Below are 27,883 nucleotides of genomic sequence, written 5' to 3' on the forward strand. Positions count from 1 at the left end.
TGAGTGCAATGTTAAAATAAGTAGTTTAAAAAGCAAACGAATAAATGCAGAATGAAACACACAGATGGTCGCTGCAGTGGATCACTGAAGCTGGTTGATGGACCAACAGCAGCACAAGCAAGAGTAGCCCACAGACCTGTTGTAATACACTTTTTAACCACTGCCTCCATCTGACAACAGACGCTTTCTGCAGGTCGACAGGCTGCCAGCGCAGTACTACTGCCTAAACCACAATTTCCCCTTAAGACACAGGTGAAGACGATCAGGAAGTCAAAACCACAAGATGTGAGGACAGGCTAAACACCGAGACAAAACAGCTCACACCAAGCACAATAACAGAGACTGGGTGACACAGAAGGGACTAATCCTGGCTGCAGAAGTGGCTGCTGTCAGCACTTGGATGTGCGCGGGCTGCGTTGACGGTGACGTGTAGTTACATTTCTCGGGATTGGGAGGCACAGATAGGGAAACGCTGCAGAAACTAGAATAACAAAATGAAAACGAGAACTAAAATCTGAACAATTTCACTAAAACTCAGAGACAACTTCTCCAGAATGGAGACATCACCGCGGCGGCCTTATTTGTTTTGAGTAAATCAGCTGGATGTCAGGCATGTGGCGTCACATTGTGGTATTTCAGCGAAGCTTGAACATGACATATTTTCAAAATGTGCTCGGTCATCGGTGGCTTTCAGATTGTGTCACAGTGAAGCCGCTCTTTCGGTTTTTCTACTTTCCTCACCAGCTGCAGGCACAGCAGAGCGCACTGTAACACGGCCACAGGACACATTGAGCAAACACGCCTGCATCCTCAGCAGCAGACTGTTGTGTCACAGTACGGGAGAGTTTCTGGCTTTCGAAGTTCCTTTCAGCAGGTCTGCGGGGGTTTCTGGGTTTAATTCACTGAGAATAGCCAGGCAACTCTGTAATCCTGTTTCTGGGAACTGGGCCCAGTTTAAGCTTCCAGCTTGACTCATCTTCATTGTTGTCACTCAGTTTCCACTGACTTTACATACTTTGCACACATTTTCCACACATTTCAGCTTCACTAAAAACCGCCAACAGTTTACTTGTACACCCACTCCAAGTGTCACAATCTGAAACCAAAACCTGTTGTTTTTGTTATTGTTGTTTATTTTCTCAGCATGATTTTTTTTTTCTTCTCTAAAACCACCTTTGAACATCAGCATCATGGGATATATCAGTGAACAAGGTATAGTATGTGACATGTCTCCTTTTACCTGAAGGAGTCTCAGCTAGAAGAGGATTCGGATATCAACATGTAGACAAAAACTTGGGCCTTACTTCATGGAGGGGTCCCACTAATCCTGTCCCAGACAGAGTTATTTGGTTATTTTGAGAAAAATTGCCGAGATCACTCGGCCGCTTAAACAGCTCCCCACTGATAAGGTGTTGATTCGTGGAGGAGCTACATTAAATTCCTTTCCATGTGGAGCAGTGAGGTTCGTGTGGCATTAATCGATAACAATAAAGTCATTTCTGTGGTTAACTGATATGCATATGTAAAAACTCCTGCAGTCTATTTATTTTACTGTGGAGAATTAAAGTGTTTGACGCAATAAATTTCCTTACTAGTGTGTTTGTGTGATTACAGACAGCTTTATAACAGGTCAAAGTATGGATCATGGCTGATGTTTTTCAGACTTGCTCAGGTCCAAAGTCCAAATGTTTCTGCAGAGCATGTTTAGATATCCAGATAAGAGAGCGCAGCCCCACCTTGTTCAAAGAACTGAAAGAGAACGGATATTGATCTCTCGGAAAGACCTGCTTTACCTCTCAGGAGGCAGGTTATCTACCAAGCAGAAAGTGGTGGCTCGATCCCTGGCAGCTCCAGTCTTCAGTCCGCATGTCTAAGTATCCTTGAGTTGCTCTCTGATGCATCGATCGGCATATGGTCTCGTGTGAATATTAAATAGGTGTAGGAGAAAACGAATAGGTCAATAAGGCATGTCTGAGTGTTCATACAGAGTAGAAAAGTGCTATATAAGAACAAGTCCATTACCATTTACTTGAGGATACGAGAAGTTGGGTGTTCTCCGTCGGAAGAAAATCATGGTGGACAGGATCTGAGGATCTGTGCGCTGTTTGTGATGTTGTGGTGTTTTTAATGGAAATGTGTGGAATCCCTTCTAGATTGAGCACTGGTACCAAACTGAAATCTTACTCAGCTTGAGAGTGATTCTCTTCTGCAGTTTTCTGCTGCACCCCAACCAGAGCCTGGGTCCCGGGAGGAAGAGAGACTTTGTAATAGATCGTGTTCATTCAATAAGAATCAATGTTCAGCAGCTCTGCACTTCAAACATCCGTCTGAGGACACATGGCTGGACACAGGCCCAGTATTTGCTACACCTGCTTTCCCCACTCTGTATAATTCTGAAGAAATATTCAGATTTCCTGTGCTAACCCCATCAACTCATCTTGTTCTTGGTCAGCCAAACTTTGACAAAAAAGCCCGGAAGCACCCCATTAAACACCAAAATTCACCTTGAATCCTTTTGTTTTTATTCCAAAGTGGAAAGTTTAAGAAGCACTCACTCAGACCATCCAAAACACTAACGAGTGCTGCCTGGGGGTTCGAGGACAAAGTGCTGAAAATTCGTTTCTTTACTGTGAGAACAGAAAAGTTCATCATCCACGTGGTTTTGTGGCTCTTTGGGGGATGCTGGTAAAGGTGAGCAGTGTTTAAACGCGTTTTCCAAACTCCAGCGGGTAAGTTTCCTTCACGGAAACGTTAAGCTGATTGTGACCTCTGTTGTCTGCAGGATCTCAGCTGTTGGAATTGTTTGCAGCTTCTCTGCACCGCGTAAAAATCCACGTGAATAAATCAACACGCTGTTAAACATTTATTGTGGGGAAACACTGGCCTCTAAACGGCTTCATTCATTAGTCTCTCTCCCTGCCTCTCTCTCTGCTCATTAGCTCGGGACAGAAAACAGCTCTCAGTGGCGCATACCGCGCGTAATGAGCTGCTGGAGAACAAAACGAGGCTCGCTGGATTCGTGACAAACACTCCTGCTCACATTAGAGCCCGTCTGCGTGTGGACAACGCGGTGAGTAACACCGGGGACTCCGCTCTTTAACAACCAGTTCAACTGTCACAGGTGAGCGCTGCGCCCCGTGACTCAGACCTGTTCCCTTTTCACAAGTTTCAAAACATTTACGCGTGGAGTCGTGGGCTGAGTCCAGTTACATCATCAGCGACGGGCATAAAAAAGAAGAAAAGAGAGCGCACACAGCAGCGGGGGGAGGACGCAAACATGAAACCTGGAGAGGAAGCCTTTCTGCTCACTGTGGAGCCCCGAGCCGAAGCGATGGACGCGAATCCGCGCAGAGACGCGAAGAAGCCCAGGACGCTCCGCTGCAGCATAAAGGTGAGACACCGGCTGGCACTGCGCAGAGGACGCAGCGTGTGCGCATTTATCCTAGAGGAGTGCGCGACTTCGCGACTTTACGCACACAAACTGAGTTTCTACTTCGGCTTCACGGGGAGCGTTCCACTTTGTTCTCCACTGAGTTCAGGGAACCCACCTGTGGGTGCATGAAAGCAGCGGCACCTTAACGCGGCAACAATAATGAGCCGCATAAATGTGGCATTTTCAAGTGGAGGTTTAATCTGAGCGCATTTCACCTTTTTCCCTCCATAACTCGAGGATTTTGCCCCCTGGGTAGGATTGCCTAAGTGCAAACCGAGCTTCACCTGAGATAAAGAAGATAAAATCGGTTACAATGTGGTCATAAGTGTCTTGTTAGCTAAAAATGAATAAATAAAATCAAATCAATCTGAGCTAATTGAAATGAGATGCAGATTGAGTGTTTGCTGCTTGGGTTGATGATGTTGGAGGTGACCTGCAGGGAACAACTTGCCGCTTTCATCTTATTTAACGTGTTTCTAATCTTTACGCACAAACTGAAGTTCACCCCCGCCAAAATCAAATGTTATTTCCAACGCAGGAAGTTATTTTTATTTTTTGTAATCATGAATCAAACGATTTTTCTCCCTTTTTATTTTGGGAGGTTAACGATGAAGAATCCAACACGGTAAAGTGCAAAGTCTCATTTACAGACTTGTTTAGTGTGAGTGTGCAAATAAAGTAAATGTATTAATACCACTAATGTAAAAGATGCAATATATTAATTAATTATAAATTAAATAAACTTTCTAATTTCAGGGACTTTAATGTAGTTCAAAATGAAAACCTTAACGGACTCTGTTTTAAATCAAACGTGTAAAACGTGTTTAGCAATAAAAAAATAAAAATAAAAAAAAAATCACTTTTTTCTTTTGGATATATATTTTTTAATTGGTTGTTAAAAGCGGGAGCTTTGGAGTTTTGCATTTATAAGTATGATGATATTATATGAATTTATATTTTTACAAAGTTTTGGGGACTTTAATTCACCAACTGCAAATCATTTAAGTTTAATTCACTTCACAAAGTTTATTGACAGGTTCAAGCAAAGTTCCACCTTAAGATGGTCAGATTAAAGATTTTTGGGGGGGCTTTAGTTAAGAATGTTATTCTTAATAATATTAATAATAACTCATTTATGAAGCACCTTTCAAGCAACCCAAGGTAGCATTACACTAAAGTCAAAGGCTAGTGAATTTCTTATTTAATTTTTTCAAGCAGTTCATCAAAGTCTGAATAAATGTTAAAATAACTCTTTTAAATCTGAGTGTTTTACAGTGTAATTTTTGACAGACTGAGAATTTAAACAACCTTTAACACACACACACACACACACACACACACACACACACACACACACACACACACTCTCGTTTTCATATCTTAGTGAGGACATCTAATTGACATAATGCTTTCCCTAGCCACTTACCCTAAACATCACAAATTAATGCCTAACTCTAATCCTTAGCCTAAAGCCTAACCATAACCTGTGACCGTAACCCTGACACTAAGACCACATTTTGAGCCTCAAAAATGCCTTCAAACTTGTGGGGACGGGCACTTTGTCCTCATAAGCGACTGTTGGTCCCCACAAGTATAGTAAACTTCCAATTTATCTGTCCTCACATAGATATGTAAACATGTACACACACACACACACACACTTGCCTTAAGTCCGGCTGTTACTGCTGATCCAAAACCACATCACACATCCACAACAGAGTCTAAACTCAACATGGATGAAATATAACGAAAAACACGACTGAAAATAATGACCTGAACCTGAAACAGTCCCAGGAGGCTTTGTGCTCACCTGTGTGGACCTGTCAATGGTCAGAAGAATCAAGCACAGATTATTAAATGAAAGGTGTGTGGAGGAAAAACTAAAGATATTACTCAGCGAGAGCAATTAAAAAGCAAAATTAAGTTTGGTTTACCTGCAGAAGCAAAGTCAAATGTTCAGCTTTGACTAACTTAGGTTCTCAAAGTGAGGACCAGGGGCCGACAACAGCCCTCCATCCTTTCATATGGAAAAGAAATGAAACACTAACCTTTCTTTATTCACTTATAGTTCATGTCATACTACAGGATACTGCAGGCTGTCATTCCTTTTGTATTTAAATGATGGGTGCATCCTTTGGAAATCACCCGTTAGTTTTGAACTTCCACATTTCAGATGCTTCAGCACCTTATTTGCTTGTTTTGTCATTATTATTAAAAATATAGAAATAAAGCAGCAGAAGAAGTTGGGATGAACCACGGTGGTTGCATCTGTCAGTCAGTTCTTATTTGTGGTAGTAACTAGAAGAGCCATTGACCTAACCGAGTCCAACTTTGTTTTGAGCAATTTTGAGATGTCACAATTCTATTTAGTGGAAATGAGGTTTTAGATTTGGATGAAATCATGATTTACTGGTAAAAGAGAGTCAAGGGGCGTCAACACTGGAACAGACTGGCAGCAACGTGGGAACTATGGGCCAACAATTATTTCACATTTTAGCAACAAATAAAATTTTTAAAAAAAGTATACGAGTTTTGGCCACTATATTGTGTTTTTTTGTTGTTGTTGTTGTTTTGTTGTTTTTTTGGAGCTGGAAGTTACTGTGTTGCTACAGCCAGATTATTAGATAAAGCTAACAAGCATTGATTCCATTAAAAATGCTCCAATAGAAACTCCCACAGCACAAACACGGCCAACAGGGCCAGTTCAGGGACACCAGTTTGGTGAGGTAATGCCTAGGAGGCATCATGGCCGCCTGTGTTTCTCACCAAAGGCGAACCTCTGGGGCTGAAAAATGACGCCATCATGGAAACAATGAAAAATGCTTCTGTGATGCTTTAAAAGGGGAAAAAAACTCAATGCAGAGATTAAAACAGTTTCTTGTAGCAGACTGTAAACATGTTTATTTCTGCTGTAAAGTTTTAACATGGGGTTTTATCGAGGATTGGCTCACTTTTGAAGCCTCTAGTGGACATTAGAGGAACTGCAGAGACTAAACTAAAGCACATAAGGCCTTTGTTGGTTCAGAGGTTGCTGTTTGATTGTCACTCAGTCATCCAAACTTTGGGAAGCAGTTTTAGCGCCTTGAGCACAAGCTCTTTCTTTTTTCTTTCGCTTGCTAATCGGATCCTTGTTGTGGAAATTTCATCGTGTTTCTGCTTCAGATAAATTCCTGACAGAAGAGAGTGCTGACAACTTTGTTTTTCCATCACTAATAACTTCATTTGATCACTTTTGACAGCAGTTTTATGTGTTGGGGATCTGCATCCAGCTCCAGTTTTGTTATGTGTTTTGGCTCTGCTATTAAAAGGCTCAAAGCACTGACTCAAAGGAGAATTGTTGCCTGAACGTGTGCCAAAAGGAGCAGTTGTTCTTCCCTTTACGGCAGTAATGGGAGGAAAACAGTTTGTTCTTGAGTTGTGAGTAATATTAATGCAAAACACTGGTGGTTGCTTTCAAAACTGTAAGAGAAATGACTCCTCTTCTTCACCGTGTGAGTGACACATATGATTAATAGGTTCCGGAAGCCTGGGGGGGTGGAAGAAGTTTCTTAGCTTTCCAGAGGGAGAGCGTTTATTTGAGTTTGAAATCTTCTGAGTGTTTACCTTCGATGTTCTCACGTCGCCTGTGGTGGGTCTGGCCGCTGCAAATCTTTCCCTGTTTATCTTCACTTTAAAGCCCTCCTCCGCTGAAGCCAAGCAAACATAAGCTGGGTGGAGAACAGTGAAACAGCAAGGCTCGTCCTGCAGGTGTCTTCACATCATCCTGAGACTACACAGTGAAATTTGCGAGAATGCACCTGAACTTCAAAGGTGTGCAGTGTTATGTTTAGACAATGGGAGCAGTTCAGCATGAGCGGAGCAGCAAGCCATTCGTCAGAAAGCTGTTTCTAAATCATTCCTGCAGCCTTTTCAGTCAGACTTATACCGCCAGAGCTTTGAATAGCTGTTGGCCTCCAGTCTAACATCAAACGAGTAAAAAGTTATAAAGCTGTGCTCTTTGTTCTCTGGTCAACAAAGGCTTCACACGAAGCAATCACATCCATCCATCTTTCCTTGGTACTGCTACACGTTGCCCACGTTGCTCTCTATTTGCTCAGCTTCAAGAGCACATTCTGCTTGTTTTCTTAGGTCCTCTTGAGCTACACCTGAGTCTACACCCAGGTGACACCGTCAACCTCTCTTTAAGGATAGCTCTGCTAGCGTTTGGGCCAAGTTTCTGCACAGGGGCACGTAGTGTTTACATCATGATCAGGAGCATGAGAAGCATTCAAAAGCCTTGCTGCACCTGAGCATGAGGCTCGCGTCTGTGGCTGAGTCACAGTCAAATCGCATCGCATTTCTTTATCAGGGTATGGTGAGAAGATAAGCACAGCTGCCATGTCTACTGCAGACAGATGCTGTGCTCAGATTAGGACAAACTGCAAACACAGGTGAACACCAGAGACCAGCCGAGTGATTTCTAGAGAGTAAAAATGGCCATATTGGCACATATCCTGGTACTTCAATACAGTTTTTCGAATGTAGTTCCAAATAACGACAGCAACAAGCTCTAAACGGTAAGGCAGGGGTGTCCGACTCCAGGCCTCAAGGGCCAGTGTCCTGTTGGTTTCACCCTGAATCAAATGATTAGTTCATTACCAGGCCTCTGGAGAACTTCAAGACATGTTGAGGAAGTCATTTAGCCACTTAAATCAGCTGTGTTGGATCAAGGACGCATCTAAAACCTGCAGGACACCGGCCCTTGAGGCCTGGAGTTGCACACCCCCGCTGTAAGGTGAAAAACTAAAGTTTTTTTTCCATAGCCCCCTGGTGGGCTGTGAAGGTACTGCAATCATTCGCAATAAATGAAACGCTCAGTTTCTTAATTTTGACATTAAATATTTACATTTTTAAAGAAGCAGAACTCAGGGACTGTATTGGAGCAACACCCGCAGATATTTGCTAATTAATCTAATTAATAAATTAAATAAAATGCTAGGAGAGCTATGGTAGTGTTATGAAGGGGGGAAATATCAATAGAACCTGAACCGTGTTCATTTCTACTATAAAGTTTGGCATTTTAACATGCAAGTATCTTTTATACAGTCATTGGTATTGGTGCACACTTTGAAGCATGGCCTAAAACTCGAGGCTCAGGCAGTCAGCGCTGAATGTGCAGTTTTGAAAATGTTAAACCATCTCCTGAATGCATCATTCCAGTATATTTAACAAATTGATATATGAGTAATATATCAGTCTCACTCAACTGGACAATAAGCACATTTTTCAGAGTGACTAACTGCTTTAAATGTCAGCGCTCCTTTGTTCACGATGCTATTGTGCAGAAAACCTGTTTTATGTTTGTTTCACAATAAGGGGCGGTGACCTGTGCACATACTTTCTTTTAAGTATCCTCAGAGAGTTTGTACACATTTCATGCACTTTTTTCCTTTTATTTCCCCCTTTTTTTCCTCTCTCTCTCTCTCTTTGTTTTTTTTTTTTTTGCTAGACTAGAACACATATAAGAACAAAATAACCACAACACGTGTCCATGAAAATAAAAGCTTTTGGAATTCAAGAGTGAACTTCCCTCAATTCTTCCCTTCCCAGCAGGGTTGAAGGTTGGGACAATGACCTCCAGTCATAGAGAGCTAAAAGTGCTCAAAAAGGAGAAATAAATGAATAATGCTCAGAGAATCCAAATACTTAAAGTTTGTAAAACGTTTCCCTTTTAACAAACAGCACAGTTTTTCAGTTAAATTAATTTTTTATGCAGCTGACACAATTATCTGCTCTTTTCCCTTTCAGTAGAACAATCCTTCCAATTTACACAGCTCAATGGAGGAAAATCTCAGTTGTTTTTCTAAAAATGTCAAATAGCGATATCCATGTATTTAAACATACGGATCGGAATCTGTCATTTAAACCACATGTTGAAAAGACTTTATCCAATACGTGATTTCTTTACCTTTATTTTACTATCTGCTCTTTATGGGACAGATTTGCTAATGTGTTGTGCCAGCGCAAACTGGAATTTGGCGTTAAAGTAAAATATATACTGTAAGTATCTACTGACAGTATATATTTTATTTAATGGAGTTCTCTATGGTGGCCCTGAAAGGCCAAACGGACTGCAACTTAAGAAAACACCAGCAATAAGGAAAACGCTGCAAAAGCACACAACACACAACGGAAATAGGAAAAACAACAATGAAAATAGGAAAAAAGAAAACAGAAATAGGAAAAAACTGATTTCCAAAAGCGCAAGGGAAGTGTTTCTGGGGAGACAATAACCCGACGGACCAGTTGCAGGAATCCAAAACATGCTAGGTGTGTTTTATCATGATTCATAAAATACTGATGACGGATTTTTAGGCTAATAGTTAGGCTAAAACACTTAACTCTCATCTTTTCTTTCCTCACAAAACTGACAGATCCTCCACTTCTTTTAAGTGTCTCCCAGCGCAATTCTTAGCATATTTTGGTTCCTGCAACTGGTCCGTCGGGTTATTGTCTCCCCAGAAACACTTCCCTTGCGCTTTTGGAAATCTGTTTTTTCCTATTTCTGTTTTCTTTTTCCTATTTCCGTTGTCGTTTTTCCTATTTCCGTTGTGTTTTGTGTGCTTTTGCAGCGTTTTTCTTATTGCTGGTGTTTTCTTAAGTTGAAGTCCGTTTGGCCTCTCAGGGCCACCGTAAGTTGCTTCTTTAGGCTTTCTCTAAGTACAGGGACGAGAATATTGAAATTGAGTGCACAAACATTTGCCACATTTTATTAACTGCTGATTGTGTTGATATTTAATGCCGAAAAAAGCATGTCTTATTTTTTGACTACAACTGTGTTTAGAAAAACAGTCATCCTTAAAGCTAACCACATCTATGAGCGCTATTTAGGGATTGCGCTCTCATGCCATTTTGAACTGTTTAAAAAATGGCCATAAACCCTGAGCTTGGTGCTGTTTGTCTCTTCCTGTTAAAAGGGAGTTCTTCCTTCTCACTCTCACCGAATGCTGTTCATAGGGGATCGTCTAAAACTGTAGGGTCATTACCGTGCTTATTTCTCCCTGTCTGTCCCCAAACTTTCCCCACTGGCTGGGTTTTATACATAAATCTCTGCTTGAGCTGGTTTTCTCTGGTCTGTGTACATTTGTGTGTTAAAACTGTCATCAGTACAGCTGACCCTCTGTTTGTCTCCAGTCAGAGTAGAATTAGACAAGAAAAAAAAGAAACAACCCCCCCCAGCGTTTCCTTTCCCCCCAAAATAATCTACAGAAAAAGTTGAAATTGTGAGAAAACTTTTACTCTTGAATTAAATCAGCTCTGAAATTCATTTGAAACACTGACTTTTGTCTTTAGTACCTATTTGGGAATGATCTGGAGTTGTGTGTAGTTACATTTACTGTGCTAGTGTTTATTTGTTTGATCATTTCTGATTGCTTATTGGTGATGACTGCTGCCATCCTGGCCTGGTCACTTTTGCAAAAGAGATTTTTAATCTCCAGACTTTTACCTGGACAACAAAATGCAGCTTCTTTAATCTGTGGCTGTGTATGCATATCATATCACGGTTTAAAAAGAATGTAAGACTGCTTCAACAGGATGAACTGGACATGTCTTTAATTTTTTGGCTTTCCATTAACTAAAGATAAAATGTTGCTCATGGTAGACTTGCTTCCTGCACAGAGCCAGAGATCTGTCTCTTGCATTTGTTTGAATTTGACTTTGTTAAAACGCCAAAATGAGGTCAAAGTTGACCTGAAACATTTTCATTTGGTCAAAAGAAGTTTTTTGCCTGCCTGTGCAGATAGGTGCTGTCAAATCACTTAGGTAATTGAAGCCTATTTGATAGAAAATGAAGATGAAATATTATCAGCCGTGTAAAAGGATCCATTGTGTGTGCTAACCAACCATAAAGCCACGCTTTAATAGGAGCATTAACTGTTCTGAGGCGAATGCAGAGTTTATTCTCCCTCAGACGAGCTGGCAGCTGGTAAACATGCTGAAAGCTGGGATTTATCATTGTTTTCATAGTAAATTCACCGCTAATCTCAACATGTATCTTCAATGCAGTATTCATGGCCCCCGGAGCAAAAAGTAAGCAGTACGCCTGTGAAAGCCTTCTGACACACAGAGAAGCAAGTCACTCCTCTTTCAGATCACTGGGAGTCCATCCAGGGGGCGACTCTGATCTGGGTGTGAAGAGAAAGTCTTGGAGGACAAATTCCACAACCAGATGGAGACGCAGTTTTCCTGAAACGATCCCAAAATGTTGTCACTGGATAAGTGATTTCATTCCTCTGTTGGAGCTGTGCTCTGGAGCTCCAAGGAAGCGCTAATGCGTTACTGCTTTTGCAGTGCAGACATGCCGTTTTCCAGAAAAAAATCAAATCATGAGTCTGGCAACTTTACTTTTGATTTCTAGGAATCATTAAGAAACCTAAAACTTAGCGACTCATACACTCCATTACAACCTCATTTAGTCTTGAATGGAGTAAAACAAATGCATAATAACCTTTTAGAAACAAAGCAGAAAACATTATTATACATTTTTAGTAGATTCTGCAAACATGCCATAAACAGGCTGAGATATTTTATGAAAATCAATCACAATATAATATGTCTGAGATTTTCCACATCATGAAGACGTACTGCTGAAGCGAAGCAAAGAAAGCAGCACGGCTCCTCAGGCTTTAACCACAGTATAGAAATTAAAACTTTAAGAAAATGTTGTGAAGGCTTGGATCTCATTCCAGGACATTTTCAATAATTTGAATGTTCTTTAAAAAAAAAAAAAATCTCTACCGTATTTACATTGCCGCATGTGATGTTTTTGTAATTCATATAATGAATCTGATTCACAGCTTAATCCCTTCTTCTTTGCAATTTTTCGCGTTTTACAAAAACCATCCAGTAACCAGGACTGGGAGCTTTGGCAGACCATATGTTTGACTGTATATAATGAACTTTTTAATTGATGTTAAAAATATAACCTGTTTTTAGCTCTTAGGTTAGAATACTCAAACCTTTACCTGCAGAAAGAGGCTAACTGTCTGCAAAGTCTTTGGTTGGTGTGCCTGAAGCCTTGTGTAATACTTGGAAAGGAGTTTAAGGAATGCGGTGGAGTTGAGTTTGTACTCAGAAGTGGAGATGCCTTTTGTGAAAATGTGTTTCATCTGAATTGTTCTGTGTTCTTAAAAACAATTTAATCCTCGAAGACTAATTATTTTAGGCTTTGTGTGATGGTGCCAGCTGAAACTGCTACAGAGGAGCTGACACGGCAGACATTTATAACTTCACCCTGTTTCAGCTACAGATCCCTCACTGTTGCACATTTTGTCTTTCCTCCTGCATATTTCCACACTCCACTATTTCACGAACATAACCGAAAGACTAAAACGACCTGTCTTCTGTGTCCTAGCTGTTCGTGCTCTGCCACGGCCTCCTGCAGTTGTCCCAGCTGCTGTACAGCGCCTACTTCAAGAGCACCATCAGCACAATTGAGAGACGCTACGGCCTCAGCAGCTACTCCTCGGGAACCATTTCCTCTCTGCACGAGGTGGGAGCCAACAATAACTTACCCTCATCCAGTGTAGTATCATGATAGCTTTATTTCAAGGATGCCGATGACAAAGGAGGAACTGAAGTGCAAGCAACAAATCAAAATCACACTTCCTGACAATCCGAGTGGGACTCGAGTATTTTGGAACAGTTTTATTGCAAATGCAGGCGTCAGGAGTGATGAGAGATTGTTTCTGTACGCGCTCGGCGCAGAGGTCACTCTGGGGGTTTTTTATACTCCAGTGAGCTTTAAATGTTTCACACACACATAAATGTTTTCTGTTTGTCAAAGACAGTCACAAATAAACCGCATTTTGCTGTCTTTGTGGCAATACTCCATGAAGAATGAGTTTAAAGAAACCAGAAGAAGATAAGCTAAAGCTGCTCTGATGGATATTTTCTCAGTAACGCCAGATCAAAAGATTATGTGTAATGTGTGGTCTCATTAAAGTGATAAATCCATACAATTATCACCCAGCTCTGCACTTCCTCTCAGTTACATGGAGCTTTACTGTTGCGATTGTTTCTGTCTCCAGAGATCTGGATTATGAAACAGGGTCAGGGGCTTAGTGAAGCAGCTTCAGGTTTAACATTGTGTTACTAATGTTGTTCACTTCTTATCGGAGTACAATCCCAAAAGATAAGAGCTCAAAATAAGACAAAATGACCCCATACCAACCAATCATCTCCCACATCAGAGAATAGCTTCAGCATTCCTGGAAATCAGTGTGCAGAGTAAGAGGCAAGCTTAGGGAACAGCACAGAAGACACAGGAACTGACAGGGAGGAAAACACAACAAACAAACTGCACACACATGTTTTAAATGTTGCTTTCCCCCGTGATGCACTTTGAATTGCACCAGCTGCAGTTACAGTACTATACAAGTTGTGTGCAGAAATGACCACATTTTGCATAAATGACATGCAAATACAGCCTAAAGTGACATCTAATTATAGATCTAGATCTAATTATACATCCTTGAATTACCTCTGAATTGTGCTAGATTGCACCAAGTGAAGCAGCGTTGCACGACAGTGACACCCTGAGTTTAATGCATTAGGTGTGGCACTTCCTCTGGCTCCTCTCTGACTTTTTTCTCTGTCTCTTAGGTCAGTAACTGCATACTGATTGTGTTCGTGAGCTACTTTGGGAATCGGGTCCACCGTCCTCGTATCATCGGCGTCGGTGGACTGCTGATGGCCATCAGTGCCATGATGCTGACCTTGCCTCACTTCCTGTCTCAGCCATATGAATACGGCTCTGTTTTACATAGTAAGATGAAGTTATAAAAACATTGCTGCTCTGTCTCCGCTGACACTGCCATCCTGTGATTCTGTCCAGAGCTGAGGGGGATTTCATGTGTATAAATATGTCCAAAAGACTTATGAGGCTTTACTTAAAAGTTGCAGCATCCTCTAACAAAGGCTCCATAGGACTCGGTGGGAGTCAAACAAGTTTCTGCTGTTTGGTCCTCTGTGTTCTTTAGCATGTGTTTGGAAAGCCTCGCTGGTCCTCTCCAGCTGAACTTTTGCATAGATCAGGAGGAAATTCATAATCTTTGTGCACTCTCTGAAAGCTAAGAAGATTACAATTACCTCTGGGGCATTTCATTTGCAATAACAATGTTCTTCTTCCTTTTCGCTTTGTCCCCAGTTAAAGTCATACACAGTGTCAGCAGAGGGTCAGAGAAGCTCCAGGAAATTAAATAAGTAGTACGTCTGTGTCTTCTGGCCTGTTTTTAACTATCATTTTCCTTGTTTTCTACCCTGTGTGTGTGTTGATACCAGATCGCCACGACATGTGCAACCTGCAGAGCACCTCAAACAGCACACAGTCATGCAACCGTGATGAAACGAGACGTCTGACCGACACCAACAACCTGTGGCTGCTCATGGCCAGCGCTCAGCTGCTTTTTGGTGTCGGATCAGTGCCCATCCAGCCCTATGGGATTTCCTACATTGATGATTTTGCTGGGCCTGCAAATTCCCCTCTCTACATAGGTGAATGACCTGCAGTTCAAGATTGATGGGACCACATTAAACTGAATTATTTAGCAGGGTTTCGTGTGGAAAAGCTGATAAATATACAAACACAAGGAGTGAAAGTAAGAGTGTTGGTGAAACTGAAAACTAAAGTCATCACTCTGTCTACAGACAGCTTAGAGGATGATATCAGATCACTGAAGTGTTCAGAAACCAGCTGCTGCTTAGATTTTAAAGTACTGCTCGTCTAGGCTGTCAAGTAGACTCAGAAACTCAAGTCATCAATAGAAGTGTTAATTCTTCCAACAGTGAGTTTAAGGAAAAACATGGCTGTCATTCAAAACCTTTGTGATAAAGATCACTGATAAAGATGAAATATGTCTATTTGCAAGAAAATTAGCTTTGATTTCTAATTTTCCCCTTTAAATCTCATGCTTTATTGCTTTGCATCAAACTGTGGCTAACAGACCTTGAATATCAAGATTTATTCCTGCAGAAGCCTTGAGTCAGAAATTTACTCCCCAACGTGATGTTTAAAACAGCATGATTCACAGAGATAAGTCAGATTAACCCCCTTTTTTCCATGGAATATTTTAGAATATCTGTTATGAATGAAGGATAAATACAAATGAAACCGTTTAAAAAAATATTCCCGTATGAAATATTGTACGAAAAATGACCCCACTTGCTAAAATAGCTTGGAGGTTAAAGCTGGAGTCTTTTAGAATCAGTTCGGAGGCTTTAGAGGAAAAATACAATCTATTTTGAAATGGTAAGGTATTTGACTGGCTGCAGCTCAACAATCCATCACAGCCTACCGTCTCTTATCATTCACAGCCATCCTGTTTGCAGTTTCTGTATTCGGGCCTGCCTTCGGCTACCTGCTGGGCTCAGCCATGCTGCGGGTCTATGTGGATGTGAACATAAAAGATTTGGGTAAAGCTGAGTCTGGAAGTCATTTGATTGAAGGGTTAAAGAGGTATGGATGCCTTACTGCATTTTTCACTGATAATTCCAGGAGAAACTGCGCTCCAACTCAGACCTGGCGATCCTCGCTGGATCGGTGCCTGGTGGATGGGCCTGCTCATCTCTACCGGCTGCCTGGTTCTCACCTCTATCCCCTACTTCTTCTTCCCCCGTACCATGGCTTCGCAAGACCACGTAAGCCTCGCTCTTATAGAAGTCTTTTAAACAGCAGAGCACATGTCAGGACTGTGCAGTCCACAAGAAGCATCCATAATGTGACTGTAAATATTGGAAGGAAACAGGGATCTGACACTTAAAGGACAATATTCTCTATGTCACATTTGACTGACATCTGCTGGCTTAATGTCAGCGCTGCAGGTTGTTTTTTGTTCTTGTTTTTCTTTCAGTTTTTCACTATTTAAGGCACAGTTTCAGTCTTTGTGACCTCAGTGAAGCGATTTCACATACAAATCTGCGCTTGTGAAATGCTTTAAGAAAAAATTAGTCATAGATAAGCTAAAGCGTCTTATTCCACAGGAAGTGCATGCCCCCTCATTTTTTGTGAAACCACAGTTTCACTTCCAGCTTTAACTTGACCGACTTAAAAAAAAAAAGAAGTTCAACTGGGCCAAAATACAATTCTTGAAAATATTAGAACTACTAGTGAGCTCTTGTGACGTAGAAAAGTCTTTTTACAAAAATTCCTTCCTAAAATATAAACCCATATGCAGGAAAATTACAGAAGGACACTGACACAGCTTAAAGCTTTAAAACTACTTCACTGGTTTAAAGCATCAATCACTCTAAGGTTTTTTTTTAGTCCATGGTAACATCTGAAAAATGTCACTGTGACTGACTGTGTTTTTAAAACTAACTTAGCTGCCGGGAATTCTCGCGTTCACGCAGCAAATGATTGTTTTCTGCATGTTTTGAAACCAGACACAAGGACAGAGGAATGCCTCTGACTGTGAAACTGAGGGGACACTCATATGGTAGCAAATTGCCCCCCAAACCGCCTATAATTGACAAAGAGTATAGTTCACAAACTCATCATCCTGTATTTAAAAAAACAAATGAAACAAATGAAAGTAAAGCCTATAAACTCACCAGGAAAGTTTTTACTGGGGTCATAAATCAAGTGTGCACTTTGGCCATTTACCCACAGACTTCTATATAGTTTGACTTCTCTTTACAATCAGAGGAGACGCCCCCTGCTGGAAACTTTTAAAAACATGCATCTTTCATAATCTGTCATCAGTTTCCCAACAGCGGTTTTTGATTTAGTTAACAGAAATGAGACAACAGCAGACATAATTACGTAAATGTTATCGATGAACAGGGGAAGTGGTTAGCTGAAAGTTGCACACAAAAAGTGGAAGTAATCTTCAAACAGTAATAGACTGACAGATCACCATCAGCATTTTTTCCCCCAGTAATAAATCATAAATAAGCAATGGATGAATGTTGAGTTGTGCAAATAAAAAACATGATAATGACAGGAGAGGTTTGAGAACCACTGAAACACATGATGCATCTTTTAAATTTTCACGCAGATTCAAACTAACAGCAGGCATGTCCTTATAAAAAGGCTCTAAACTTATTCTTTTGAGAGACAAAAACTCCACAGAAATCTTTTCATTGCAGTGTTTGACAGCTTTTGGGTGATTTTGAATGCTGTTGTGCAGAGCTTGTCAGTTCAGTCTAATGTTCCCACGTCACACGAATGCAGCACAAAGACAGAGGCTTATGTTGTAGGACAATGTCACATGAAAGGAGAGAGAAACTTTGAAGTGCTCCTCAAAAGATTGAGATCAAGCCTATGAGATTTTCATCCTCTGGAGCCTCCATATGCTCTCCTGTATGTTTGAATTTGTGCCGCTGCCTCCCATAAATGTCCCTGTCTTCATTACTCACTGAACATGTGAGGATCTCTATCAACTGCTTATTTTACCTCAACAAAGATGAAAATACATCAATCAGACATTGACAGTTCAGGGCTTATTACTGGCACCTGTTAGGAGTGTGTTAGAATGGCAATGTGTGGATTTAAGTGCCAAGGAGTGTGGCAAAATAACTGTATTTACAAAACTAACCACTATGTAAAACTCCAGTGTCAGTGTAAAGAAGTTTAGCTACGCCTTTAATCAATGAGATATCTTAATATAAGACAAAGGAGCAACAGTATGTCTCGGTTTTTCTACGTTAAAAAAATGCTGCTGTAGTAAATGAAAGAAATCTGTAAGCAAGACTCTTTGGGCTTAAACTCGTGTTTGACTGCTTTAGGGCATCTTATCAGTGGTTCACTTTTGCCTCATCCATCCATCCATTAAATTCATCCATCCATTCATTAATCTGCTTATCCAAAGTCAGATGAGGTGGACTGGCCTCTACCTAGCTACACTTTCAAGATCCTCTTTGGAGGATCCTGAGGATCCATGCATCCATGCTGCAAGTCAATAAGAAGTCAGTAAAGTTGCATTTGTGGTCCTTCCGCTAGCTCTAGAGGAATGAACATACTTTCTGTAGCATAAACTAACTTCTTTTTTAAGTCTCAGGGAATTTCAGATGGGTGATTTCAAGCAGCTCAACAAATATCAGCCAACACATAAAGGGGTTTTGTGCAATTTGGCACCCAATCTGTCAGCAAGCTAAAGGTACAGCTTCTGTATTTCCCAGGGAGAAAAAAACGATGGAGAAAGATGTATGACAGAGGGGACAGGAGAAGAAGATAAGAAATTATTTTCAGAGGTAAGGACTGCTCAGCAAGCAGCATTTGATAAAACTGGACATTTAAGACTTACATCTAATGCAATTTTTTTCTGGTTATGTATTTGACAGCAAATTAAATGATAATAACTTTCACATTAGAACACCCGTAATAAGCATATGCTTCAGCCAATACCTTTTGATTAGCCTTGTCTCGTGCTTTCTTGCTTTGTGGTAATCTTTATTCTGTATTCACTGAGATATTTGAATGCTAATCAATAAAATCACAATTAAAAAAACAAACAAAAAAACATTTTATACTGGACAGTAAATGCAGGCTAAACTGGGCAGTGTGCAGTATTGTGGTGAACTTGCACTATGTTGGACTGGCGCAGGTCATTGCTGGATTAGAGCCTGGTAGCAGCAGAGACATTAGGTGAGAGGGACATGACAGCTGAAGTTTATAGGAGAATGGTGATATAAGTATAATTATCAAAGGAAATAATTTTTGAAACCTTATTTATGTCATACTGAACACTGAAACGAAAGCTAATTTAGCTATTGGTTCGAAATAGCTGCCCAAATAAGTGGGTTCCAGTTCTTCTAGAAGGACTTTGGCAGGAGTCACAAATTAAGCTGATGATGTTGTTCAGCATCAAGTGCCAAATTCTATCTTTGTGCCTGTTGTTTTGGTGTTTTCTGGCTCAGGAGTTGGTGAGCTCAGACAACATCTGTGTATGCACTGCAGAATGTAGAAAGAGCAGCAGTAGCACCAAGATCTGTCTACAAAGAAGGCACATGCACTGGATCTTAGAATAGAAATTATTAGGTGGCTCATTTATGATTTGAGTTACATTTTCTATTCTGCAGTGTTTCACCAGAACCTCCAGGTGGGTTCCCACACTTGCCAAATTCCCCTCTAACACCTGCATAGTGCATCATCAGACCATTAACATGACTAACAAGTGGCCTGATCATGCAAATATTAATTTTACTATGCTTTCCATTTCATGCCACGCCCTCTGATAGGTTTTGTAGTCTCAGCTGAACTACAAACATTACTCTAATGTGATAAAATCAACTTCTTAGGAAGTCATTGGCCAGCATAAAAAAAATGTGGATTTATGTATCAAGAAAAGCTTTTTAAATCAATATTATGAGCTACATTCAAGAAGTAGAAGTAAATATTAGAAGAAGAAAGCCGCATAACATAGGAAGAGTTTAATAAATTACAAGTACAATAAAACTGTGCTTCAATAAAATACTCGAGTAAATGTCCTGTTACGTTCCACCACTGGTTCTAGCCATGCTTTCATTTGATGGGATTGTGCATATAATGGTTGATGGTTGTATGCTACTCGATACTTTCCAGGTGACTCGAAGTGAGTCCGGCTCAGAAGATGAGGACTCTTTGCTGGGCTTCCTGAAGAGTGAGTTTGTTACATTCCAACTGCAAAGATCTGTTATTTTGATAGCTTTATGTATCTTTGTCACAAAAAACAAGTAACTGGTACCAGAGTAAAAATCAGAGTGTCTGAAGTTATCTGCAACTGTGTCTGATCAGGTTTTCCCAAAAAGTTTGTCGACCTCTTGCTGAGCCCTCTTTTCCTGATCCTGGTCCTGGCCCAATGCTGCTTCTCGTCGGTGATTGCAGGGCTTGCTACGTTCCTTAACAAGTATCTGGAGCGACAGTATGCAACTACAGCCGCATATGCCAACCTGCTCTTTGGTAGGTACCAGGGTAAAGATGTCATGGTTCCAGGGTCTCGTTTGGTATTTGGTGAAAATATCCTTTGATTTTTTGGACATTCTTTTGCTTCTTATCTTTATTTTCATTTTTTGTCTCCCTCTTTCATGTTGCTATGTTAGTTCATTTGTCCACTTAAGTTCAACTTCCTGTTTTCCTTGGTTATCGCTTTTCCTTACATGTCTCCTGTAAGTGGACTCCCTATCTCCGTCCTTCCCAGTGGTATCTTATCTTTTCCTGTTCATACGCTGACCATGTCTTTTATGTGGGCTTGCACTTTTTCTCCCATGTCCTCCATGAGTTAACAGACTTCGCTGCACCACAGTGAGAGGCACGTGAGAAATTATTATTCCTTTACATGAAATAAGGTCAACACCAATGAGTAGGACAGAAGTGCAGGAAACAGGAAAAAAGCAACAAAAAAGGCTGCTTTTAAGAATCTGTATTATTACTGATGCACCGGAGAGATCCAGACCTCTTGGAAAACCGTAGACTTCCAGGAATGGTGATGCTATTTTCCAGGGGCGTGTTTGGTGATTTTGAATCTTATCCCTAATCTGGAATATGACCTGCTCTGCAGCATAAGTTACCATGACGATCTAGACTGCTGAGAAGTGAATCACCATAGTAACACTGAAAACACAGAGTTAACCCTGTAGCCACCCCAATAAGTCCAAATCCTGCTTCGTTGTTCAGGCCTCTGATCACCATACCTGTGTTTGATTTGATGTGTGCTCAGTCCTGCCTCTCTTTGGCGTCCGTGTATCATCCTCTCGCTGCTCAGGTTCACATTTCTTTCATACAGACTCTTGCAGCAGCCAATAAAGGCCACATTTGGCTCATTCTTCAGATTACTGCAGCCCTTTCAGTGTCAGCTGTTAAATATTTCAAGTAATAATGAACACTTTTAATGGCATGTTTCAAACATTTTGTGAACTCTGGAGAGGTGAAATTAAACTGCGTGCTAAAATCATTTAATCGATTCTCTGCAGTGAGTAGGTTCACTTGTGATATGGCAACTTTCCAAAGCAGTTGAGCTGCCAGTTTTTCATTGCTGAGAATGTTTTCATTATTTTAAACAAATTGGCCTCTCTGTCTGTAAGGATGTTGGCAAACAAACGCATGCCCTGATAAAACCTCAGGTTCGAGTCTGAACAAGCACCTGCATTTGGCATTGGATGAAGCTAGTACTTTATCATACCCTCTCTATGGTGAATATCTTTAATACGTGTAGAACTGTGGATTTATATTTTTTGTTATGCGGTTTCATTTATCCGAAGAGAATTTTCAAAACGGTAATAAAGGAAACCAAATGGCACTGAAGCAGCTCAGTTTTACTCAAATTACACATCCATGTTTGGCAGCGCGCGTGTTGTTGCTGGAAGCGTGTGTCCGCTTCAAGGCCTGATAATCACTGTAAGTTGCGTCACTCTGAAGTCATTATAGCCTCAACAAAAAGAATACAAATTAAAAAGCTGTCAAAACTAAAAAATGTCCCAACTCAGTTTGGACATGAGAACCAGTCTCAGACTTCTGAGAAATACTTTGTTCACTTGTAAATGTTTGACTCAAGCTGTTGTAAAATGCAATTCCAATCCAGTTTATGTTGTAACCTGGCTTTGCTGGCTCTGCTCAGGATCCAGCATAGGGAAAAGTTAATCCTTGGGGGGTTTCAGCTCATGGGTGTCATCGGAAGATGACATCATGAGATTTTCACTTCTTTTTTTTACTTACTGGTAACTTACGTTTCCCAGGTTCTGTGAACCTACCGTCTGTGGCTGTGGGGATGCTGGCTGGCGGGGTCATCATGAAGAGGGTGGGTCTCTCTCTGAAGGCTATCCCACGTTTCGCTGTGGTGATGCTGACCATCTCCACCCTCTTCTGCATCCCTCTGTTCTGGATGGGCTGTTCAACACAGAAGGTTTCAGAGGTCAATCATTTCCAGAGCAGCCAGTCTTGGTGAGTTTGTGTGTTTTATATTAATAACAGTGATATTATTAATCTGCATAACATCTTATATGCTACATGTGAAGTTCAAAGTGGTAAGTAATAAAAATAATGAGATGAATTACATTTAAGAGCAAGATAAAAGTAAAGGTATACTGCCCATCAATATATATAAAGATGGATCTGATGTGAAATCAAAGAAAATCTGTCCAGATTTATTTTTGTATGTGCAATATGTGTAAGAACTAAGAAAACTTAAATATGTTGTGTGTGGTGTTGGTGCTTGGGGATTACAGATTTTATGGCAGAGTAGTCAAAGTGCTGCAATCACAGTTTTTTAAAGGTTACCAAGTCTGTTTTTATTGGACAGATTAAGCCAATAAAACTTTTTCCTGAGTCATCATTTTGATAGAAACACTGAGTGTTTTCATCTTTTTTTGGCTCTAACATCTACATGGGATTATAAACACAGTTTGCACTCAAGAACACCACCCAGCACTCATCACCTTTCAGAACCGATGGTAGTGACCTGTGATCCAGTCCCTCACCTTCAAGCACTGGATTACATATAAACTTCAGTCATATCTGCTTCTTTTTGTTTAACTCCCTGCTCTGCTGTCCTCCGCAGGTCTCCACCCATCTGCTACTCAAACTGCAACTGTCCTAACAGCACCTTTAATCCCGTGTGCAGCTACGATGGCATTGAGTACATCTCTCCGTGCCACGCTGGCTGCACAAACTTCACCAAAGACCCCGACAACCCCTACAGGATTGGGGTCAGTGCCTTCTCTTGCTTATGCCTTCCACAATGGCTGATTAAAATAAATAGGCTTATGTTATGTGAAGCTATAATGTTTTCTTTAGCTGGATAAATACAGTATGATTTTTAACTGGCGAGCGGATAAAAGTGGAAAAAATGACCCTACCATAAATCATCCAAATCAATCTGTGAGATTATCTGGTGCAGTAATCATGTAAGATGTGGATGCCGTGTAAGTGAATGAATTTGTTTTTAAAGCAGAGGTGGAAAAACTATTTTCTTTTCTTATTCTCTGTATGGGATCAAAGAATAATCATTTGGCCCTGCTCCTGCACAGCGTCTGTAAATTGCTCACTCGGGGTAATATTAACCTTTATCAGCGTAATGTACTTCAGAGCTTAAAGTGCTGCAGGAAATCCATACCACAAATAAAATGCCATCGAGAGCCTGTGCAGAAATTAGCTCGTCAGGGTAACTATTTCCTTATAAGGTTATAGTTTTAACTTATAGTTATAGTTTTAGACCATAAAGTTTATTAGGCTTTTTAAAAGTATATCTTGGATTGGTTCATCAGTATTTAAACTAAAACTTTAGTATAACATTATGAAAGACAAACAGAGCCACTTTGACGTTGCTGTTGTTACTTGGATCCTGGATGTTGAATCTTCAGCGTTCAGCAAACATGTCCGTGTGAGCCCACAGTGGGTAGTTGTGGGTAAACTATGGGACTCTGTGGGCAGGGCAAACACACACATATCCCACATGGGCCCAAACTGGGTGTGCTCACACAGGGCCACAGTAAGGCAGCCATCGCATTTTGTTTGGTTGTTATTTTGCTAAGGATTAACAGAACAGTAATTAGGGCTTTAAATACTTTGAGTTCTTAGGATATCATACTGAGGTAGTGATATAGTAAAATACTTAAGTCCAAGACTGACATGTTGTGTCTGATTGACTAGTACCTTCCAGTCTAGGCTCAGTCTCGCTCAGTCAGAACCAAAGCAACTCACAGTCAATATCTAATCGATGCTTATTAGTCGCAGAATTAATGAAAGCTGTTTTAAAAATAGAGAAAAAAACTGCAGCGCTTAAACGTCACAGCTTGTGAATAATCCTTCAGTGGGTGGATTGTGTGACTACTGTTTGAACATTAGTCAGTTTGACTCAGCGTGTAAGCCCACCACGTAACACTGAGGCACAGACGCAGACAGAGCTGGCTGCAGCTAGCTTTAATGGATTAATGCTCAGTAATCAGGCGATAATTATTTCATCTTTGATGTGGATTCACATGTTCACAAGTGGAAAGTTGAATGTGGAATTCAAACATCTACTTGAGAAATGTCTCCGATTTTTACAGGTTGTTTTTATGTATTTTAGTTTGATTAAATCAGGAATATCAATGGAAAATCAATCTGTTTTTAACCAGAGCTTTGCAGTTGTCATTTCTTGAAAAAATATAATCTTTTCACACTTATGTGAGAAAGAGCGTTCATTCATCCATGTATTATTTGCTGTTTATCCGGGTCCATGTTCATGGGGTCCATGGGGGCAGCAGTCAGAGCAGAAATGCACAGACCACCTCTTCAGTCTCCTCTGGGAGCACACTGGCTCCATTTCATTTAACCTTCACAACGTTTAAATCACCTACTAATGTTCAAATTTTGGGAAACAACAATCAGCCAAAACATAACAGCATTACAAGCTGTACAAAATATTATAACTTAATCCGAGACAGGACAAAAACCATGCATATCAGAACAAACAGGTAACATATAAAATATAATATAAAAAATATAATCTCTGCTTTCTCTCTGGATACAGGAGTATACCAACTGCAGCTGCACTGCCAGCACTAAGGCCAAACCAGGTCCTTGTGAGAATGGCTGCCCTCATTTTCTTCACCCCGTCATAATCATCATCTCTCTAGCATCCCTCATCGCCTGCCTAACCCACAACCCCATGTACATGATGGTGCTCAGGTGAGTTCAAAGTTACAACCCTCTGATGGATAGCACGATACAGTGTGCTTGTCCACGTTGTTAAATACTTATCATTTTTTTTATGAATTTTTATATAGATATTTATTCACCTGCAAAAACTGCATTGGGACAGTGGCTCTATGTTATATTCCTGTAGCTTCTTGTTGAGTTTTGGGCTTTATTTTGATTTTTATTGTTGTTTTTTCTGATGTTTCTCATGCTCATATTTTCCTGGTGTCTCCTGAGGTTCCCTTGCTTTTGTCTCTCTCTGTTTTGGTATGTTAGTTTCCTCGCCTTCCTCGTTTCCACCTCCTGTTTTGTTTTACTGCTTTTCCATCTCTAATTCCTTGATTGGCAACACAAAAGCCAAGGACAACATTCACGGATCTGTGTCCTATACCCCCTAATGTGTGAGAGTTCATGAAGTGATTAATCACTGCCACATAAAACAGCAGGAATGGAAAATGCAGATGTTGCTCATGTAACATTTTTTTTTCTGTGTTTTCAGATCTGTTCCTTCTGATGAGAAGTCATTTGCCATAGGAATTCAGTTTTTACTCATGAGACTGCTGGGTAAGTCAGGATTAAAATGCTCCGTATTACTAAAGAGGCTGATGCTCCAGAAACATTTGTAGTTTATAGGAAAGAAAATGGTGTAATACTGAAATAAAACACAAATTATAGTGTCAATGATACATTTCTATATGTTCATTTGCACAGTGTTGCCCCCAAAGTCCAAGATAACCTCTAAGACCCTGCTGCTCTAAAAAAACTACAGTGGTCATGGTTGTATAGAGACCCCAGGAATAAACTACGCCAGCTATATAAATAAACTAACAAACGGTGCAAATTTTTAAGAGATTAATAAATCATAAATAAGTAGAAAGTGGTAATAATTTCATCACCCGTGTTTTAAAAATCTTTTCTGATTTAATTTTTAGCTCACTTTGCTGAAGGACCAATGAGTTTATGACATGGCGAGGCTTCTGTCATTCATTTGAATTCACAACAATCATTACTCCTCCTATAATATTGGTCAAAATTTGATCAAATTTACATAGACTGATAACCTAATGGGTCTTCACTCGAACTTTTGTCAAGATCAAGGTCACATTTGTCATTTTATGAAAAAAAAAATAATGGTGCACTGTGATGATGGGAGTTACTGTGTAATTGCACGGTAACTCCAGCTGCCACCCCTGCTAACCCCAACCTCTTTCTCCATCTCAGCCTGGCTCCCGGCCCCTGCTCTCTTTGGGATGGCCATCGACACATCGTGCCTCAGGTGGAGAACTATATGCGAAAAGAAGTTTAGCTGTGGTTACTATGACAACAACATGTTGAGGAACCGGTGAGAACATTTATCACTCAGAACAGACTTGTTTTGTGGTCAGAGCTGAACTGGTGGCAGAAAGTGACAGTTCTGTGATGTCTTTGTGTCCACTGTGGAAAACTGAGAGTCGACACCAAAGAGAGCCTAAAAGAAACATTAAAAACTTTCAGCCTACTATGAGCATCAGCATGATGAGATATATCATTATCATGTCAGTAAACTGCACCAGTTTAATGTCTGTGCTGTAGAGGAATAGAAGCAAGTGCTGAAATCCTGAATGTTTGATTTGTTTTCTGATAATTCACTGGAGAAAACATCATAAAGTGCATTCTGGGTAACTTTTCAAGGCTCATATCACCAAATGGGATGGGTGGATGCTCAGAACAGATTTTACCCTATGAAAGGTTTCCTGTTTTTAGCTACTTTTTAATTTTACGCTCATTTTCTAGATGTGATTCCATCTGTGTCAAAATTCTGAGGGGATCAGGTGTTAGAAAGGGAGAACCCCTGAACCAATCAGTGAGCTACAAGATTCATACCCTCATTTTCTAAATGATGCTCTTTTACTAGAATATTGTCCATCCAGTGGCACAAAAAGACTTTTTTAATTTATTGATAGAATTTTGCTGGTTTTCTTTTGGATTTTGTTGTCCGTCCACTTCACACTGGTCTATATATATCACACAGGTGTGCAGTTCATCTAAATCTGAGCCATTCATTTATTACTTATCTGACCCTCTGCAGGTATCTGGGCTTACAGGTGGGTTATAAGGTCATGGGCATTGTCCTGCTGATGATTCTCGGGTGGAAGGTGCACCGGACCGAGGAGTACAGTCTGGCAGATGACAAGAAGGACCACTCTGATTGTCCCGCTGAGAAGCAGGGTGATCCAAACCTTTTAAAGCTTTGCTGCGGCGTTAAACGCTGAGTAAAGCTGTCAGTCGAAGGAATCCATAATCAAGATGGGCCAGCACTGTGACCTCAATTTCTTTAGGCCCACTCCTCCTACCCAGTTCTTCACTGGTTGGACAGAGGATAACCATTTTCCACAGGGGAAATATCTCCATGTTTCTGGATGCATTTTGATTGGAGTAATTCAGTAATTATGACCAGCAGAGTATACGTTAAGACAAGACAGCTAAAGCACGTCGTTTGTGTGGTACCTCACATTTTCCTTGGGTCCAGGACAGTGAACGGACTTTTGAACAACAGCTAAATGTTTTTTATGCGTACCTGAACAGTAGGAATCTATTCAGGTTTCTATTTGCAATGCGAACATATTCTGTATCTAATTAACTGTATAGCTTAATATTTAAGTATATTTTTTTATAGATCATTGTCTCATACACAGAGACGTGTGATTACTGCAATACTCTTTTCATATATGAGCCTTTGTAACACTTTAATTGCAATTAATATTCAGATATCAAGTACATGCACTGTTACTCATAAACTGAATAAAATGAATTAACCATGCAGTATGCTATTCACTGGT

General features: G+C 40.5%; 1 protein-coding gene across 2 annotated transcripts; it reads left to right on the top strand.

Annotated features, from left to right (window-relative positions):
* Window positions 1–2,690: 2,690 nt before the first annotated feature.
* On the top strand, window positions 2,691–27,866 carry slco2a1 (solute carrier organic anion transporter family, member 2A1). Of its 2 annotated transcripts, XM_039607268.1 has the most exons (17): window positions 2,691–2,835; window positions 2,940–3,070; window positions 3,167–3,391; window positions 12,828–12,965; window positions 14,078–14,240; window positions 14,756–14,968; window positions 15,788–15,886; window positions 15,969–16,111; window positions 18,593–18,664; window positions 19,995–20,052; window positions 20,187–20,351; window positions 22,124–22,328; window positions 22,945–23,092; window positions 24,898–25,055; window positions 25,564–25,628; window positions 26,286–26,406; window positions 27,133–27,866. In XM_039607268.1, the coding sequence occupies exons 3-17, from the start codon at window positions 3,278–3,280 to the stop codon at window positions 27,314–27,316; spliced, it is 2,046 nt and encodes a 681-aa protein (XP_039463202.1). In that variant the 5' UTR covers window positions 2,691–2,835; window positions 2,940–3,070; window positions 3,167–3,277; the 3' UTR covers window positions 27,317–27,866. The 2 variants fall into 2 exon arrangements, with proteins under 2 accessions (XP_039463202.1, XP_031586373.1); XM_031730513.2 differs by lacking the exon at window positions 18,593–18,664 and having other exon boundaries at window positions 2,801–3,391.
* Window positions 27,867–27,883: the final 17 nt, after the last annotated feature.

Source organism: Oreochromis aureus, linkage group 23 (assembly GCF_013358895.1).
Source record: "Oreochromis aureus strain Israel breed Guangdong linkage group 23, ZZ_aureus, whole genome shotgun sequence".
NCBI lineage: Eukaryota > Metazoa > Chordata > Actinopteri > Cichliformes > Cichlidae > Oreochromis > Oreochromis aureus.

Bases quoted from the DNA above. Each gene is read 5' to 3' on its own strand.
- slco2a1 (XM_039607268.1), top strand. From the start codon at position 3,278: ATGAAACCTGGAGAGGAAGCCTTTCTGCTCACTGTGGAGCCCCGAGCC. The intron at 14,241-14,755 runs GTAAGATGAAGT...TGTTGATACCAG, and splicing joins ATACGGCTCTGTTTTACATA to ATCGCCACGACATGTGCAAC. The intron at 18,665-19,994 runs GTAAGGACTGCT...GATACTTTCCAG, and splicing joins ATAAGAAATTATTTTCAGAG to GTGACTCGAAGTGAGTCCGG.